This window comes from Morone saxatilis, unplaced genomic scaffold (assembly GCF_004916995.1).
Source record: "Morone saxatilis isolate NCDOM2014 unplaced genomic scaffold, NCSU_SB_2.0 Contig11, whole genome shotgun sequence".
Lineage (NCBI taxonomy): Eukaryota > Metazoa > Chordata > Actinopteri > Moronidae > Morone > Morone saxatilis.
Window position 1 is genome coordinate 14,284,132 of NW_023339663.1, and position 17,776 is coordinate 14,301,907.

The 17,776-nt window shown below is 39.5% G+C and overlaps 2 protein-coding genes across 4 annotated transcripts; both read left to right on the forward strand.

The window, feature by feature from the left end:
• Positions 1 to 2,730: 2,730 nt before the first annotated feature.
• On the forward strand, positions 2,731 to 10,421 carry kars1 (lysyl-tRNA synthetase 1). Of its 3 annotated transcripts, XM_035682175.1 has the most exons (15): positions 2,765 to 2,850; positions 3,608 to 3,775; positions 4,033 to 4,171; positions 4,277 to 4,442; positions 4,544 to 4,637; positions 4,882 to 5,068; positions 6,472 to 6,597; positions 6,946 to 7,065; positions 7,245 to 7,407; positions 8,228 to 8,401; positions 8,589 to 8,674; positions 8,761 to 8,846; positions 8,934 to 9,060; positions 9,192 to 9,335; positions 9,761 to 10,421. In XM_035682175.1, the coding sequence occupies exons 2-15, from the start codon at positions 3,636 to 3,638 to the stop codon at positions 9,833 to 9,835; spliced, it is 1,827 nt and encodes a 608-aa protein (XP_035538068.1). In that variant the 5' UTR covers positions 2,765 to 2,850; positions 3,608 to 3,635; the 3' UTR covers positions 9,836 to 10,421. The 3 variants fall into 3 exon arrangements, with proteins under 3 accessions (XP_035538070.1, XP_035538068.1, XP_035538069.1); XM_035682177.1 differs by lacking the exon at positions 3,608 to 3,775 and having other exon boundaries at positions 2,731 to 2,850; XM_035682176.1 differs by lacking the exons at positions 2,765 to 2,850; positions 3,608 to 3,775 and adding an exon at positions 3,911 to 3,930.
• Positions 10,422 to 12,802: 2,381 nt separating this feature from the next.
• gcshb (glycine cleavage system protein H (aminomethyl carrier), b) lies at positions 12,803 to 17,541 on the forward strand. The gene is made up of 5 exons (XM_035682167.1): positions 12,803 to 12,991; positions 14,092 to 14,171; positions 16,643 to 16,706; positions 16,807 to 16,938; positions 17,079 to 17,541. The coding sequence occupies exons 1-5, from the start codon at positions 12,841 to 12,843 to the stop codon at positions 17,174 to 17,176; spliced, it is 525 nt and encodes a 174-aa protein (XP_035538060.1). The 5' UTR covers positions 12,803 to 12,840; the 3' UTR covers positions 17,177 to 17,541.
• The last annotated feature ends 235 nt before the right edge of the window (positions 17,542 to 17,776 follow it).

The following is a 17,776-nucleotide window of genomic DNA, read 5'->3' on the forward strand; positions in this document are numbered from 1 at the left end:
ACACACACACACACCCCTTCTGATACTGTAACTGGCACCTTGTGATGATGATAAATGCGATAGTAAAATGCTTTGTACACTATGAATAACATGTACATTCCTGTGCACAGTTGCTCTTTTGTAATTTTGGAAGGTGTAGATGTAATAATATACACCTTAATGTACATATCATGTGTTTGTTCAAGGCTTCTAAGTGGACCGCTGACCCTGTAGTACTTTTTGACCAAATAGTTAGCAGCAGGGCAGAATGGCACCAAACAGTTTTTACTGTCAACATCAGAAATCCTTCAAAACAGAACCAACAAACTTCAGTATTTTTACTATGAATATAGTGCTGAATGTGATTATACAGTGTGGCTGTGAATGCCTCACTTAGATGCAGAATGTTCTTTTATACACATACTGGGGAGGTAATTACTTTTTTGAAATTACAGTTTTCTCATTTGTGTATTTACAATGTAACTGGAGATCAGAAATATATAAACGTGTGACTCATTATGCAGTCACTACTAGTTGTATGAAAAAGATGGGGGATTGTTGATAAAAGTTCTCATATTTCCGTAAGACGCTACAGACTCTTTCTCTGTTTCTTGCAATAGAACAAGATGTGGTTTTCTTTTAACATTACCAGTTAATTTAATATTAACAAACTGAGTCTATCACAGATGTTTAAATTGCAAAATTTTTCTTAAAATGTCATTTCAGACACTAGTAGGTATTGTGCACGTGCCTTGAGAAGATGCTGTAGTAGCAACCAGATTGATGTTTTACCGTTGTTGCCTGTTTAATACCCCGCTGGTTCTGCCAGTGATGATTAGTCCTCATTAATTAGAATATTTTAAGCCATGAGACTTTAAGTGTACTTTAAATGCTCGACAACAGAGACCAGATAAATGAGGTTGTGGTTGATTGTGCAATTTCTGTCACTCATTTAACTTGTTTGTACTGAAGTATCCATTGCATTTATGTTATACAACGTAGATGCAGGCAAATTTTTTCTGAAACTGCTATGCAGCTAATATACTGTAAATGTAGATCTGTTAGTTTTTGAATATATATTTTTCTAAATAGCCTCTCCAAAATAGAAAACCAAAGTAGATGTTTTTTCTGTTATTTATGTTGCTTGTTTAAATACTTTCTGATGCTTTGAGTGCCGCCTTAAACCGATTTTTAAAATCTTTTAGTCAGTTAAAATGCAAATGTATCTTCTCAACAATCTCAAACATGGATACTTTTTTGGGGGGTGAGACAAGGGTCACTAATTGTTTGTCAGTCTTCTTTATTCCATTCCTGCCTGCAGGGTTTATATAGAGGTTTACGTTGTATCCAGGCTTGCTGTTTACTGGTGCAGTGGTTCCTAATCTTTCTGATTTCTCTCAGGGCCTCTGAGTTACTAGTTCATATCATTTTCACACATCTTCTTATTCAGACCAGTAAAAGTCAATGAATATTTGTTTTGTCCTGTAATTTAGGAACAATGTGGACTACAAGTTCTGAAAAACATTTATGCACAATGTAATTTGTCCCTAATTTATTCTGAGTCTGACATTATTTCCCATACGCCGTTGCTTACACTTCTGTAACATTAAGTCTCTTCACTCCTAACAAAAGTGAACCACTCTGCTAGTAAACAGACAATTTTTGGCCCTGGAAATAGCAAGGGGGACATTTTGCCTTTTTGGTTCTAACCATGTGAACAACTGTCAGATAACCACCCTTGGGGGGGGAAACCTCTCTACATATTTGGCTTTTGTTGGGACTTTTTTATTCTCTTGCAATTAAATTTCTGTAAACTTGCTGCTATCTGTATTAAACATATATACTTTAAATGTTACGCCTATGAGTTCTTATTTCATTTTAATTTAGACAAATGATGACAATTACGCCAACAGCTACATGACAACATGCACCTCTGACTCCCTAGTCCTGTATATCCTGATATACAACCCACTGTAGGCTACAGTATCTGTTTTTAACATTTCTGTTATTTAAATATTTCAATTTATTTCTTGTGTTAAATAAGTAGCCTTACATTTTCATGTGTGATTTTGAAAACCCATTTGGTATTTGACCCAGACTTAAGCCTTTAGGTGAATTGCTTAAAAAATATCTGTAATATATATATATAAAATATAAAAAATAATATATTGTATGTGAGTTTTAGGGCAATCTATGTAAAATAAAGACACATAAAAGTAAAGTGCTAGTGTTCAAAAAATTTAAAGTTGTGTCTTACATAGAAATGAAGGTCTTTATTTGAATACATTGATAGCCCACCTCATAAATTATCATTCATAAGAGTGTCATCACATACTATTTCTAGTTTTGTCAAAAGCTAATAATAATAATAGCTATAATTCTGTGAATGTAATGACTCATTGTCCTTGGGGATGGAGTAGGGATTTAGTGACCATCTGACCTCTCCTATAGTGCCACCATCAGGACGATCACTTCATGTTTCTCCCCCTCTACTATAAAAAGGGCACGTTGCATTAACGGCAAGAGTGAAAATGTCCGCTTCTAGTCTCCACCAGTAGACAGTATTAAATAGTCAATTCTGCTCTCACACGTGTTGTTTCTCAAATTAAGCTCTGAACCCTCCATCACTGTTGCCTGGGTTACACGTTGCTGATAAATGTTGCAGTTGTCACTCAGAACCCGCTGTTGGTAAATTAAGCGAAGTAACTCTTCTCCTCAACTTCCGGTGTACTGATTTCCGAGCGCCACCCAAACGCACCACCAACTTCTCGCGTTTTTGCGGCGCGTGTGCTTGCGTTGATCTTTCCGAGCGCGCAGCATCTACAACATGGCTGACGTGACAGCGGCGGACGACGGGAAACTCAGCAAAAAGTGAGCTTATTCTTTTCTTCCGCCGCATTGCAGCCTCTCTCTGGCCCGTAAGCACCGTTATCCCCCACGAACAATCTGTTGTTTCAGCAGTTACGAGCGTTTTTACGTTGGCTTTGCTGCACGTAGCGTCCGGTCGGAGGATGGTGGCAGAGCGAGGGTTCCATATGGAGACAGACCGCATATAGAACTAACTTCATATCCCAGGATTCAGTTCGTTTGTGTATTCTGGTAGTTGTAGTCCTGAAAGGGAGCTGAAGCCGATAGCCACAGTGCGTTCTACTAATCAGTAAAACTACACCATCCAAAATACACCCAATGAAATGTCTTCCTCACGTTGATCCTGTAACCGTGTGCTTTATGTCAGATGTTCGCTACTGTTAACGTGTGGTATACATTTAATTGTGGCATTTTACTGTAGCAGAGCATTTTGTTATTATTTTAGGCGCATGAAAGCGTCAAAACAATTCTTAAATAAAGTTACCGGCGTTGTCCTTCGTTCGCCTTGACTTTCTTTACTTGAAAGCGATAAGTTAACGATATGTATTTCTGTGTTTAACGATGGCGTTGTCTGTGACACACCCTTTGCTAAACAAAAGTAAAAGTGGATCTAGATTTCTCTGATATGAAATTCTCAACGAGTTCACCATGGTTCCTTTTTTTATTATTCATTTATTGTCCTCAGGCGAGGGTCTGACAGCCATTGCTATATATGCGGTACACTCTCTTTGTATATATATATATATGTTTATTTTCTCAGGTGTGTTCGCTGACTGTGGTAGCTCAGCATGCTGTGTCTGGTCAGGGCAGCCAGGCAGCACCTGTGCCAAGCCTTTGGGGTCAGGGGACAGTGGTTAAAATGCGCACCCCCTTGTACAGCTGCAGCCCCAGCTCAAATTTACGGGAATCGTTGGAGAGGTGACAAAAGGTTGGTGGCTTTTCCATTCCAGTGAGAAAAACAACCAACCTTTTGTCATCAGAGCAAATGTGGTCCCCTCCCCCTTTCTGCATGGTTGATTGCTGTGCATCTCTGTTATTAGTAGATTGTGTCGTGGCTTTGTTTTTATTTTTTTGTACGATGTGGTAAGTTTTTGTTAAACTGTTTTAAACATTTATTGAATTTCAGTTCAAACTTCAATATCTCACCTATGACTCATGTTCGCTTCCCTTTTTGTTTCTTATCAGTGAGCTGAAGAGACGAATGAAAGCAGAGAAGAAGGCGGCTGAGAAAGAAGCCAAGGTCAAAGAACAGGTGGAGCAAAAGAAGGAAACTAATGACCAGGGAGCGCAGAATGCGTTGGATGAGGAGACGCTTGACCCAAATGTGAGATTCTTCTATGGTTATTATACCTTAGTAATTACTTATTATTCTCTTAATATTTGTATCTGTTTTTGTATAAATACAATCATTTGTTTCCCTTTAACATAGCAATACTTCAAGATCCGCACCCAGGCCATCCAGGAGCTGAAGGGCACAGCAGAGGACCCGTATCCACACAAGTATCATATAGACCTGTCCCTCACAGAGTTCATCGAGAAATACAATAATCTGCAGCCTGGAGACCAGCTGACTGACGTTGTCCTCAATGTGTCAGGTACCAGGAATATATTTAGAATCTCAATCTGATTTTCTGTTTTGTGTGTACATTGTAATCCAGCAGTAGATTCCTTGTTAAACTCAATGTGTTATTGGCAGGCCGTGTCCACGCCAAGCGGGCTTCTGGTGCCAAGCTGCTTTTCTACGACCTTCGAGGTGAAGGCGTCAAGTTGCAAGTTATGGCGAATTCAAGGTATAGAATGACTACATATAGGTCTAACACATCATTTGTATTTGTCTGCTTTACTCTACTTTGACAGCTGAAGGGTCAGTACACTCAACATCAACTTCGAAGACACCTTAGTTGGCCACAAACCCACATTTCCAACATAATTGCGGTGGTTGATGTAACTTACTTGCATTATACAACATTTTTGTATTGTGAAGTATACTCCGACAATTTGTTAATTTCTGTGTATCTTCTTTTACTCTGTCAGGAACTACAAGTCTGAGGAGGAATTTATTGCCATCAACAACAAACTCCGCAGAGGTGATATCATTGGTGTCCGTGGTAACCCAGGGAAGACCAAAAAAGGGGAGTTGAGCATCATTCCCATTGAGTTGACCCTACTATCACCATGTTTGCACATGTTGCCCCACCTCCACTTTGGCCTCAAAGACAAGGTAATGCCAACCATGACTAGGCACTTGAAGTTAATGAGAGGAGCCACATTTACAACATGTCATTAGAAAACAGAAAGTAAAAGCACTAGTTCTTATGTCTCAGTATTTGTTTTTCATACCTTCCTGACATGTCACTGGGGTATACGCTGTGTGACGGTGTTTGTGTAAAAAGCAAACTAAGTGTAAAAGGTGAGCTGCTGGTCATAGAAGTCATTGTTGCATGCTGGAGCATTTCTATTTTAACCAGCACATATTTTCCAGCCTTTACAGCATTGGTTTAGCGGCACAGAATCATCTCACATGGCACTACTCAAACAATCACATCTATACAGTGCGACCCTTAATAGTATGTGATTGCGACTCAACTCAGTGAGTGAGACACACACAGCTTGTGTGACACAGGGCAAAGAAAATAAGAGACAGTCAGAGTAATAAGTATGTCGGAGAAAGGGGAAAAAAAGAGAGAAAAGTAGATAGCGAAAAGAAAGCTAGAATTAAAAATGGATAGACTCACTAACATTACGAGACAAAGTACAGAGCATCTTTTGAGCAAACATACCCACTCAAGTCCAAAGGGAGCTCACAGAAAAATGCTCTAAAGAGCCGATATGATTGATCCACCAGATTTCTAAATACCGTATATGTATACCTATGTTTCTACCACCCAAGCCTAGTCTCACTATATGCGATGTATTCAGGGCAGTTTTTCTTAAACATTTGCAGTGTAAAAGACATGCATTTGAGACTGAGCTCTGTTTAAATTGGGATAAACTATATGGTAGTGACAGCAAAAAATTATACATACCTTGAGGATTATTCCACGGTAAACACAGGCTTAATAAATAACATTAATGTTGGCCTAATACTGATGCATAATAATGGCCTGTTGGTGCTGTGCAGTGCTTTCAGTTCTTTCCCTCACTGAACACATGATGGCACATGATGACTGTTCTACTGAAGGAGGAGTGAGTGTAGTCCAGTGACAGTGACATTGTCAGTGTATCCTCTAATCTACATGCTGCCATGCTTGCGTGGCTTACTGGCACGCCTAAAATGGAATTGAGCCATAATTAATGTAACAGGATACACTCTGCTGTGACAAGTCCACTGTGAGAAAGTTTGATCACATAAAAGTATAAGTCTGACCGGAATATTCCTGTTTATCTGATGCAACATCGCCTGAGTTGTGGTCTTTTCAGAAAATGTCCTCTCAGATGAGGAGACATGATTCTTGTTTTTTTGTTACCCAAGAAAGAAGAATCTTACAGAAGTGATTTTGACATCAGTTCAGAAGTCTTCTGCTTATCACTAAATGAGTTGAGGACAACAACACATGTCACAACAACAGCAATAACCAATGTAGAAGCATTTGTTCTCACCACCGTGCTATCTTTCTCTCAAAGGAAACACGATTCCGCCAACGCTATTTGGATCTGATTCTGAATGACTACGTAAGGCAGAAGTTTATAACTCGCTCCAAAATCATCACATACCTGCGCAGCTTCCTGGACCAGCTGGGATTTTTGGAGGTACAGTAAAAATTGTTGTCTGTAGTGTATTGAGACATCCAAGTTGACCATGTCACACAGCAAATTAAAGTCTTTAGTTTTGTTTACACTAATTTATAATATGGATTTTATAAAAGAAGCTCTCTCTAATATTGTGTGTATTTGTCCCACAACTGAGATAGTTAAAATGCCCTGCAGTGCCCTTGTAGCTCACTTGGTAGAGTCCTTGCAGCAGCGGCCTCGGGTTTGAATCCAACCTGTGGCCCTTTACTGTGTGTCCCCCTGTCCTGTCACTGCAAAAAGCCCCAAATAACTTTATAAAATTTGTCTGTGTGAACTCGCTTTGCTGAATCGTGCTTGTTACTTCAGATTGAGACACCAATGATGAACATTATTCCTGGGGGAGCAGTGGCCCGTCCATTTGTTACATACCACAATGAGCTGGATATGAACCTGTACATGAGGATCGCACCTGAGCTCTACCACAAGGTAATCCATTACTTTGAAGAGCAATCCATCCCAGTAATCTGGGGGAATATTTTAGTAAATCTGTTATCAATTTGATATTGTGCCTGTGAATATTTTGTGCAGAAATACAGAGACTTTTTTTATTGTTACATTTCTCAAATGTCTAAACATTTACACTGTACATCGTATCTTTCCCACAGATGCTTGTGGTTGGTGGAATGGACAGAGTGTATGAGATTGGTCGTCAGTTCAGGAATGAAGGCATCGATCTTACTCATAATCCAGAGTTCACCACCTGTGAATTCTACATGGCATATGCAGATTACCATGACTTGATGGAGATCACAGAGAAACTACTCTCAGGTAAGTGAAACACACAGTCAGTGATATGGTTGAGTGGTGGTTGTTGCTTCTTCACCTGTCAGGGATTTGACTGTCCAACTCGATAGGCAGTATCGTGGTGGAAGAAAATCATTTTAACCTTAAAAATAAAATTTTTGATTTGCTAAGAAATAGTTAATGGAAAGCCAACTAACTTACCAATATAAAAAAAAGACCAGCAGTGATTAGCTTAAAGCTTTTGGAAGTCTTGGTAGAGTTATTTGTAGCAAACATCCAGTTTATCAAAGGAAACTGACAGCCCTACCCTGTAAACTGTCACGCCTAAATTATTCACCAAAGATTTCTATCCAGTGTGGAGCATGCCATCAGGTGAGCGACCTTGTCAGGTGGCATTCCTGTCCCCGCCCTCAAACTTCTCTCGTTGTGCAAAAAACTCAACCTTTGTCAGAAGGAACCTCAAACCTCAACCTTTTTGCAGCATGTTGTGGTTTCAATATGAGATGCAACAAGAGCAAAACTGTTCACACCCTTGTAAGAGGGAACTGCAGACATCCTAACAATAAATCAAATATGAAGCCAGAGAGGGACTGGTAATGAGCTGGTTGGCCTCCGACAGTTAGAAACACTGTGAACATGTAACATATTCTTTTGTATTTGTGTCATCGAGGGTGGCATTATCACAACAGGAATTTATTTTCAAATATAAATATTCCAGATCTCCATTTCCTCTCAGTATCTTCTCAGTTTTGTCACTTCTCACACACTGTGGATGTGCAGGAAAAGTGGACAAATAGGAAAACTGCGCTCCTTAACTCAGTGGGTCCTCTCCTCTTTGTTTCAGGAATGGTGAAGCACATTACTGGAGGATACAAGGTGACTTATCACCCTGATGGTCCGGAGGGACAGGCCTATGAGATTGACTTCACTCCACCATTCAGAAGAGTGAGCATGACACACGACCTGGAGAAGATTATGGGTGTCAAATTCCCTCCGACTGACAGCTACGACAGTGATGGTGTGGATCTGAAAATCTTTGTCCTCCTTTCTTTTCTTTTTTTCTTAGAGGAGATGTTTTAAACCCTTTTAATCCCTATTTAAATAAACCACATTGCCTCTTTCTCCATCTGTTTCTTTCACAGATTTATGTTTATGTTAGTAAAAAAATTTCATTTCTAATTTCTCTTTCATGCTTTTGTCCACAGAGACACGTAAATTCTTTGACGAGCTGTGTGCACAGAAAGGAGTTGAATGCCCTCCACCGAGAACCACTGCCCGCCTCCTTGACAAGGTGCTGTATTGATGAACATCAACATCTGTTGTACAGTTCATTGCTTTCTCTCTATTTATTTACCAATCACTTTTGTTTCCCTACAGTTGGTTGGAGATTTCCTTGAGGTCACCTGTATCAACCCCACATTCATCTGTGATCACCCTCAAATCATGAGTCCCTTAGCAAAATGGTGAGAGACGCCTCATTTCAGCCTCATATACGTCATTTAAAAATGCAATACTCAGGGTTCACACTGACACTTGCCTTATTGTTACAGGCACAGATCACAGAAAGGCCTAACAGAGCGTTTTGAGCTCTTTGTGATGAAGAAGGAAGTCTGCAATGCTTACACTGAGTTGAACGATCCGATTAGACAGAGGGAGCTTTTTGAGCAGCAAGCCATGGTGTGTATACAAGTCTAAACTATTGTTTACCTTGTACCTTCTCCCATTTTCTAAAGCTTCATGCTCCTTTCTGATGCAATGTGATCATGTATATTAGTACATATTAATAATTTGACTTGCATCTTTTTCAGGCCAAAGCTGAGGGTGACGATGAAGCCATGTTCATTGATGAGACCTTCTGCACAGCACTGGAATACGGACTGCCACCTACTGCCGGCTGGGGGATGGGCATTGACCGTCTCACCATGTTCCTCACTAACTCCAACAACATCAAGGTAAAGCTGTCACATGAATCATAATGCACTAAGCACTAATAATCAATGCATTAAGTCCTTATACCTAAATGACAACATAGGTTTGCTATTGTCTTCCAAACATTTTCAAACTGTTTAATATTTCCTTCAGGTACATGATGTAAATGTATTGTATAACTACAAAGCTGCAGCTAAATAATTGAAACAGAACTGACTTGTTCCTGATTGTGTACTGTTTGACTACCTGGTCCTCTCACAACCTTTGGGCGGAAATACAACAGAAGAACACATGATTAAAGAAATGCAAAGAAAAATGGACTAATGAGATAACATCGTCAAGAAAGTCAATTCCTTGCACTGTGTGCTGCCAACATCTGTCAGGCCTCATAGGTTCATGCTGTAAGAGAGAAAAAAACCCTCAGCTGACCGTTTTGGTTCTTTCACAGGAGGTGTTGCTGTTTCCTGCCATGAAGCCTGACGACAATAAGACACCAGCGCCTACAGAGGGCACTTCCGTCTAATGACATGACCTCTGACCTCTACTGCTGTCAGATCTGTGCAGGAGTCAGTCACTGTGGTCATCAGTGGAGCCCGCGGGTTTTGTGTATTATCAATGTTAGTCCGTTTGATCCTTGCTGTCTTTAAGGGAACTCATCTTGTCTCAGTTACAGGGTTAACAATGAAGAATGATTTTCTTTTTCTTTTTTTTTGCTTTTGTATTTCTTACACTTTTGCGATCACATTAGCATTTGTCCTTCTTGTTTGAATGAAAGGGGACATTTTTAATCGGTTTTGTCATCCATATAGTAAATGGATGGTATTTGGTCAGGAAATCATGTGTGATCTGCTGTTGTGTGCAGACCTGGATGAAACACTGAATATACTTTGAGATACTTCAAAGAGTACTTGATTCTGGCTACAAAATACATACACCACATAATAACAAAGCTCAAGCATTTGTAATATTTTAAGTGTCCTTTGTATAGTCATCTGTTTTACCAGGTTTGCTTGTATTCCTTGTCTGAGACTTTCAAAATGGACTCCACAAATTCCTCTGCCCAAAAGTTTGAACATGGGTTCGTCTGAATAAAGCGCATATGAATCTACTCTATTCTATTGTTCCTTCTCTTGTGATGTTTGTGTTTGTTTACAGAATGAAATTCAATGTATTGTGAAGAGCTTTCACAAGTTTCATGAAAAGGAAAGTGTTTGCAGCCCCTTAACTCCACTACAGACAGATTAGATATCACCAAGAGGCAACAATTACTTTTGCTATTGTGATTCATTAAAAGAGTAACTTAACACATGAAAAGGTTTTTCCTAACCTGGCCACCAAACCCAAATCAGAACATTAATTGTGATCTCCCCAAAAAGTGCTTACTAATGGAGGTGAAACAAACATTCACTAAACCTTGGTCCCTAGGATAAAGCAAAAACAGGAGAAAAGTCAATAAGATGGAGATCTCAATGATCTTACTTTACAGGCTCAGAGCACACACTCACATAAACACAGCCACAAAAAACACATGGACAACTGGACAAAAGTTAGAAATATGGATAAGGCTGTAACAACACCTCCTGCACTAAACATTTCCAAGTGTGTGTGTGTGTGTGTCACTGCACACATGCAAACTTTAAAATATTACTACAGTACTTCTATCACTTCATTGGCTCCCAGTGCAGTTGTAGAGGATCAACTGTTAAAAGCACTTTTTAAAATGTCCACATATCTATTAATTATGTTACACAGGAAATGTGTAACTACAGAAATAAACAATGTCATAACTAAATATATGGCAAGCTCCAGATGCTGCCTTTGTATTTGTACATCGGTGTCTTCATCCACATGGCCAGTTTATAGAGCTCTTGCTGTTAATTCTCTTGCTGTTGGTGGCTCTGTAACAATCTCTGCAGAGAAGACCTCCACCCTGATTTATGCTGGCTCCTCCTGCAGATGCAGACAGGCTGCAAAGCTCATAGCTTGGTAGCTGATGATCTCTTTGGCTATGAGGCTGCAGGCCACCACGGCAGTCTTTAGGTCCTCAAGGCGTTTGAGATTTTGAAGGAAGACTTGCAGCATCAAGTGATATCCACCGTGACTCTTTCATCGAAGCTCAGTGTGTAATCAGATCTCATTTTACAGTATCAGAGCCACCAGCTTTAAGCCATAATCCTCACCTGCATTGATGTGCCAGATGTCCTCATAAGACTGTCCCTGAGTAGCACAGAGGCTTTCAAGAAGTTGCAGGAAGTAGAAAGAAAAGGTTTTTTATTCAAAGTATATTACCTCTGAATTGTACTAAAAAACAGCACTTTAGTTTCTGGCTGACTGGAGGAAAAGATTCCACGGTTGCAATCAGAGGAAGAGGACCAAAATGTAAATGAGCACAGATTCATTTCATGAGCTCGTACAGAGTAAGGGTCCCAGACTAAATAGATGAGCTGAGCAAAAAAAACGTATAATCCTCCATGGCTTTGTCATTTCCAATGTTAATATAAAAATACTGCTAAGCACTGCTTTACCTAAAAACACAAATTGTTAAATAAGATTATAAAACCAGTTTGAATAGTTTTAAAAACTTTTCCTGATGAGATCTGTGCCTTGTACATACAATACAATTACAATGATACTGTGGCAAAATGTGACCTGGATACTTTTTATGTAACAGTTTAGTACAGACACACAGACAAAAAAAATGACCTGTCATATATTGTTCTTATAACCCTTTGCTTATAAATGTATTAAATTGCAGTAGGAGTCCCTGTTAACATGAAAAGTGTGCTCCCAATTTGTGGAACTACATTTGTTTTGTCACAAAGGCAAACTTAATTCAGGGAGTGAATGATGAACAGTGATAACAGCCAATGAGATGTGCTGGGTGTTGACCTATGTGCGTGTGAATGCCAATGAGCGTGTGGCAATAAAGTTCCTACTGTGTTTGTATTCCTACGTAATTATTTTTTAAGCACGCACCTCTGCTAACACTCCCCTACATTTATCCGACAGCTACAGTTACTGGATGATTGACACATTTGGACTTTACATGCAAAACATACATCATCTTATAAAATGATTTGTTGATGCAAAATAAAGTACCAAACAGTATATAAAATACCTTAAATTAGCTGGACCAGCCACGACATAAGCATGCCCCCTACATGGTAATGCATCATTAATAATATTCCAATAATATAAAATCTATAATAAATGAGTCTAAAAAGGGACCTTTCAGCGTTAAAAATCATTTTACTTTTGTTACTCAGCACTTTTTTTTTTGCTAAGACTTTTACTCAAGTCAAATTTTGACTGTATGTATTGTTGTATGTGTATTTTTAACATTATTATTTATGATTAACAACGTCAAAAGTTAGTCTTTATTTTTTACAGCAGCTGTCAGAAACCACCGCACTCTTTAACTGACCCCCCCACCCCCCGGCGCGAGCCCGCGAACAGTGGGATGGTGCGCGCCCCCGCGGTCAAGTGTAATGTGCACTCGATTAAAGAGTCGACACACACAGAGTGAAGATGGCGATGAGAGCGGCGCTGCGGTGCCTCTCCGCAAACTTTTCCCCCAGACTGCCTCAGCTCTCGTCAGCAGCGCAGCTTTCGGCGACTCGGCTGCTGTGGAGGAGCGGCTCTCCGCGGGCACTGAACACGACCTCGGCCCTGTCCACAGGTAATAAAGAAAACAAAACAACAAAACCCAACAACAACATGTAAACACGGCTGCCCCGAAACGGAGCGGTAATGTTGCAGACCTCATGCGGGCTTGCTCACACATTCCTGTGTGCAATGGGCGAAAGAAGGAAAAAAAAAAAAAAAACAACTCACGCAGTTTTGTGTCACTTTCCCACAGCGGAGCGGAGGAGTGCGACAGCTAAAAGTTTAACTTGGAGGTGGCTGACTTCAGTACCAAAACTTTAGGAAGACAGCAGCCACATGTAATGTTGGATAAAGTGTACAACAAGGCTTTATTTCTCCCCTTATTTGATCTCATTGGAGAACCCACGAGCTCCAAATTGTGACGTTAATGAATGACCGTAAACAACAAATTACCCATGTCTCGTGCACCAAGTAGTTACTTATTACACCAAAAAAAATCAGCACAGACCCTGGATATGTGCCACAAATCGATGTGGAGCGTTGAAATTCATGTTAAGGTGGTTTGAAAATGTCAACATTTAGATTATTTCCTCATAGTTGTGGCTTCCCTTTACTATTCCCTCCTCATAGACACAACTCTGACATGCTGAAGCTTTTCAAGGCTCTCTCACCTTGTTTAATGTTTAGGGGGACAACAGCCCTTTTTTTTTTTTTTACAGCAGGAATATTCAGCTCTCAGGACTGACTCTGCTCTCTCCTGCCATGCATCAGCATCTCCCACAGTTCACAATCTGGTTCAAACCTGTATTTTTCTGCATGGTCTGATGCCAACACTGGGAATTGTTAAGGCATTGTGGTTCTTCCCTCGGGGAATTGTAAAGATGACAGCATGAGCTTGGACAAAAAAGGCTCTAATTCTTGTTTTAATTGCAGATCTGACTCACGGGTTCTGACATGCCTGTTTTTGAGGATGTCTCATTGCAGCCAGTGAATTACTGATATTTTATTTCTGGGGAGCGTAGTGTGGCATTACAAACTACTGTTCAGATTTAGTCCATAGTACAGTTAGGTGTCCCTGTCCTTTGACACTGGTGGGCTTCCCTCTATATATTCATCATAGCAGTCTTCTATCACGGTTCATACTGATTCATCTGTTCTTTGTTCTCTCTGCAGCACTAAAGTTCACAGATAAGCATGAGTGGGTGCAAGTGGAAGGTGGAATTGGCACAGTCGGTATCAGCAATTATGCTCAGGTAGGTTGTTGGGTCTCTCTTCTTTTACTAATCATTGATTTGTGACACACTTTGTTCAGAGGTTTACTGATTGCTGGCTAAAAATAGTGATATGCTAATATCTGCAATGTGCAGTTCAGCACTGCACTTTGTCCTCACCTGCAGCAACTGTACTGTAACAAACTAATTTACTGTTTTACGACTTGTTTGAGACAATTGATTATTACCCAAACTGCAGTGGTGTGCAGAAAATCTCAAGGGCACGCGCTTGCTTTACCTATAGACGTTCAAAGTTTTGAATGGGATTTGAATGCTGCCCTGTTTTCATGTGTTGAGCAGTGACAGGTTTGCCACACAGCCGCTGAAATCAAAAGTTCAAAGGATTTTATCTCTGCTGCTGACCGGTCAAAAGTGCTACCTCCAGGATTGTAGCTGAATGTGAGGCAAGATGGTGATGTGACAACATGGAGGAGAAACTCTGTCTGCTGGGTTGGCTGTTGTTTCTAAGATGACAGAAATGAATTGCATTGTCAAGCATTGTTGTCTGGGTTTGCTGCTCACGTCTCTGATATTCTCAGCGGTTCAGATTATCTGACTGACACATCCCTTTTGCAGTGTTTTTATTGCCTCTGTTTATATTCATTAACCTCTCATATCACCACTGCATTCAAAAGGAAATCCTCATAAACTGTGGATGTGATTATTTCTGAGCAAAGTGTGGGCTTTATCAATTTGCACTAATATTGTACTTGGGAATTTGAACTTTGAGCAAACCTCTGACCATGTGTATGCACATTGGTTTGTTTTTAAATTATAATAACAATTAAGGATGAAGTCAATGTCCCTCTGCTTTCTATAAAAAGCTCCAGTCTAAAGTGGCTTAATTTGTAAGTTCAAAGGATTTTTAGACATAAGACAGTTTAAGGTTTCATTAAGAGGCCAAAAGGCAAATTGGCATTGCTTTAGGACTTTACACATACTGCATTTATGCTGGAAACAGTTTAACAGAGCTCCAAGACGCAGCGCTTTCTCTAATACTACTGCCTGTGTGCTGGTAGATTATTTCCCTTAATAAGTTCATTTTATTTGCAAATTTTTTAAGCTTGTTTTTACGTATGTATACATAAGGCAGTTTCCTCCAGTAAAGAAACACTTTGACTATAAGTGTTTTTTTAGGAGCAGTAAATGAGACATGCTGTGCACAGGCACAGTGGTTCAGGTAAATATGTGTAGGATTAATCAAAGCACACTTCCTACAGGTGAAAATACACACACAAACATTTCTATATTCATTCATTTGAGGTCCAGGCATTAGCTTACTTCCCTACATGCTGTGAAAATAGGAATAGAGACTATCTATCACTTTGTATCCCTCAGTGAAGGATATTGTGCTAGCCACCACATTTGAGTTTCATTTAGTTGATACTGTATATGGACACAATCTCATATAATGCATATTACATCTAAATAGTCAGTTTTACCTGCATTGTAAATTAGCCCAAAATATATAGGTAATAAAGGAACTTAAGTTCTTAATAGTACACTCATTTCTGATGGCCTAGGACAATGTATCCAGTCAGTGCCAATATAAACACTCTTATTTTAAGATCAGATGCAATGTCTTCATTCGTCACTGTTCAGCTGTTCCAGTTTATTGTGTATAAATGGGCAGGAGAAGGTTTTTCATGTCTCTGCTTCCAAAGTATTGATCAGGCTGACTGCGATTAGTTGCACTATATGATTAATTTAACATACAATACTGACATAATCTGTAGCACTGTACTATAACAGTAAAAAAAGTAAAGTGATTTTTGAATGAATGTGATTTGTCACGTAGTCTGGTCAAATTCTGTATTTTTCTAATTGCTACAAATTCCATAAAAAAGACAAAAACCAACAATGAATGTATGGTACTAACAAGTATTCTCTGTGGAGCTGAAGCCAGAAATATCGTATTCCTGTTGTTTATTTTAATCAATCACACATACATTATCCTGCTGCTGTGCAAATGTCTATTAATCCAGCCCTAAAAATAGTCCCCAGCAAATGTGTTATTTACTCCTGTTTGAGTAGTATTTTAGTAGTCTAAATAATATTATTGCTTGGAAGAAAAAGAAGAGAGAATATTATGTATATTTATGACCCGTTTTTAAAGATTAACATCTTCAGTAGGTTTGAATGGGCTTGGGGTTGAGAGCCACGGACAGCTGCATAGTTGGTTTTGCTCTTTTCGTGGGATTTGTTTGACAGTACCAAATATAGAGTATAGGCAGCCTTGTTCTTTAAAATACAGAATTGGGGGTGCCTGGTAGCTCAGCTGGAAGAGCTGGCGCCCCACATACCAAGGCTGAGTCCTTGCTGCAGTGGCCATGGGTTTGATTCCAAAATTATTTTAAATACAGAATTACACTTAAAATATTTTATTGTTTTTACTCACTTTACTATAATAGTTAATGTAGGTTATATTCATGCAGTTTGTTCTGTCATTTTAGGAAGCATTAGGTGATGTGGTATACTGTGGACTCCCTGAAGTTGGCCAAAGACTTGAACAAATGGGTGAGGGCCTGGAACACACTGCACATTTAAAGAAATATATATATGTTAAAATGAGATCCAGCAGTGTGTGACATCTGTCAGTTGTGTGTGTGTGTTGTAGAGGAGTTTGGTGCCTTGGAAAGCGTAAAGGCTGCCAGTGAGCTATACTCACCACTGACAGGGGAAGTGACTGAAATCAACACACAGCTGGCAGAGAATCCTGGACTTGTGAATAAAGCCTGCTATGGAGAGGGTAAGCATCACTCTTCACTCTTGTTCTTTTCCAGTTTCCATTTGTTGTTGTCATTTCCAGGAATTTCTCCCAGTAGAGTCGCCACACCAAAATAATCTTCACAAGCTGTTCAAGAGAAAATATCAACTTTTATTTTTCAGGGTGGCTAATCAAGATGACCATTGAAAAGCCTGAAGAACTTGATGGCCTCATGGATCAGCCTGCGTATGATAAATTTATTAAGTCACTTGAAGAATAAATCAATCAACTCACTGTGCTGTTTTATAATGTAATTGCAATCAAAGATTAGTAGACACGGTTACTAACATCTTGTGTGACACTCTTCCTTATCTGTGGTATTTATTTTGATACTGGAATTGTGCTATCAGAATAACTTTAAATCCTCAGTAACTTCTTATACTTAGGTATACTTACTTAAGGTTAGGATTTCTTTAGCTACTAGCCAGCCTAAAGGGCTCTTAATCTCAAGATCTGTCTGTATTATTGGGTCTTTATCTGGTGTTTTGCACCTTTTTTAAATCTACACAAATGTGGTAAAAGGCTGGAAAGTGATTGTAAGTGCTGTGTAACATTCATTTAATAAAATTTGGTTCTTAAGCTTGAGTTGACTCCCCCTGTGCTTTTTTGGCAAACATTCAGGAGTGTGTTGTGATGGTTTAGCCACAAATAAGGACTCATGCACAATTTATGATGTGTGGTAGACCATAGACATATTCATATGCCGCTGTGCATGTGCTGACCGAGCATGCTGCTTCTTTTTGCTTATTATAGTTCCACACACCTTGACCTTTGCCCTTAGGTGAAGATAGGCAGAGATTGCGGAAGCTAGTTGTTAAAT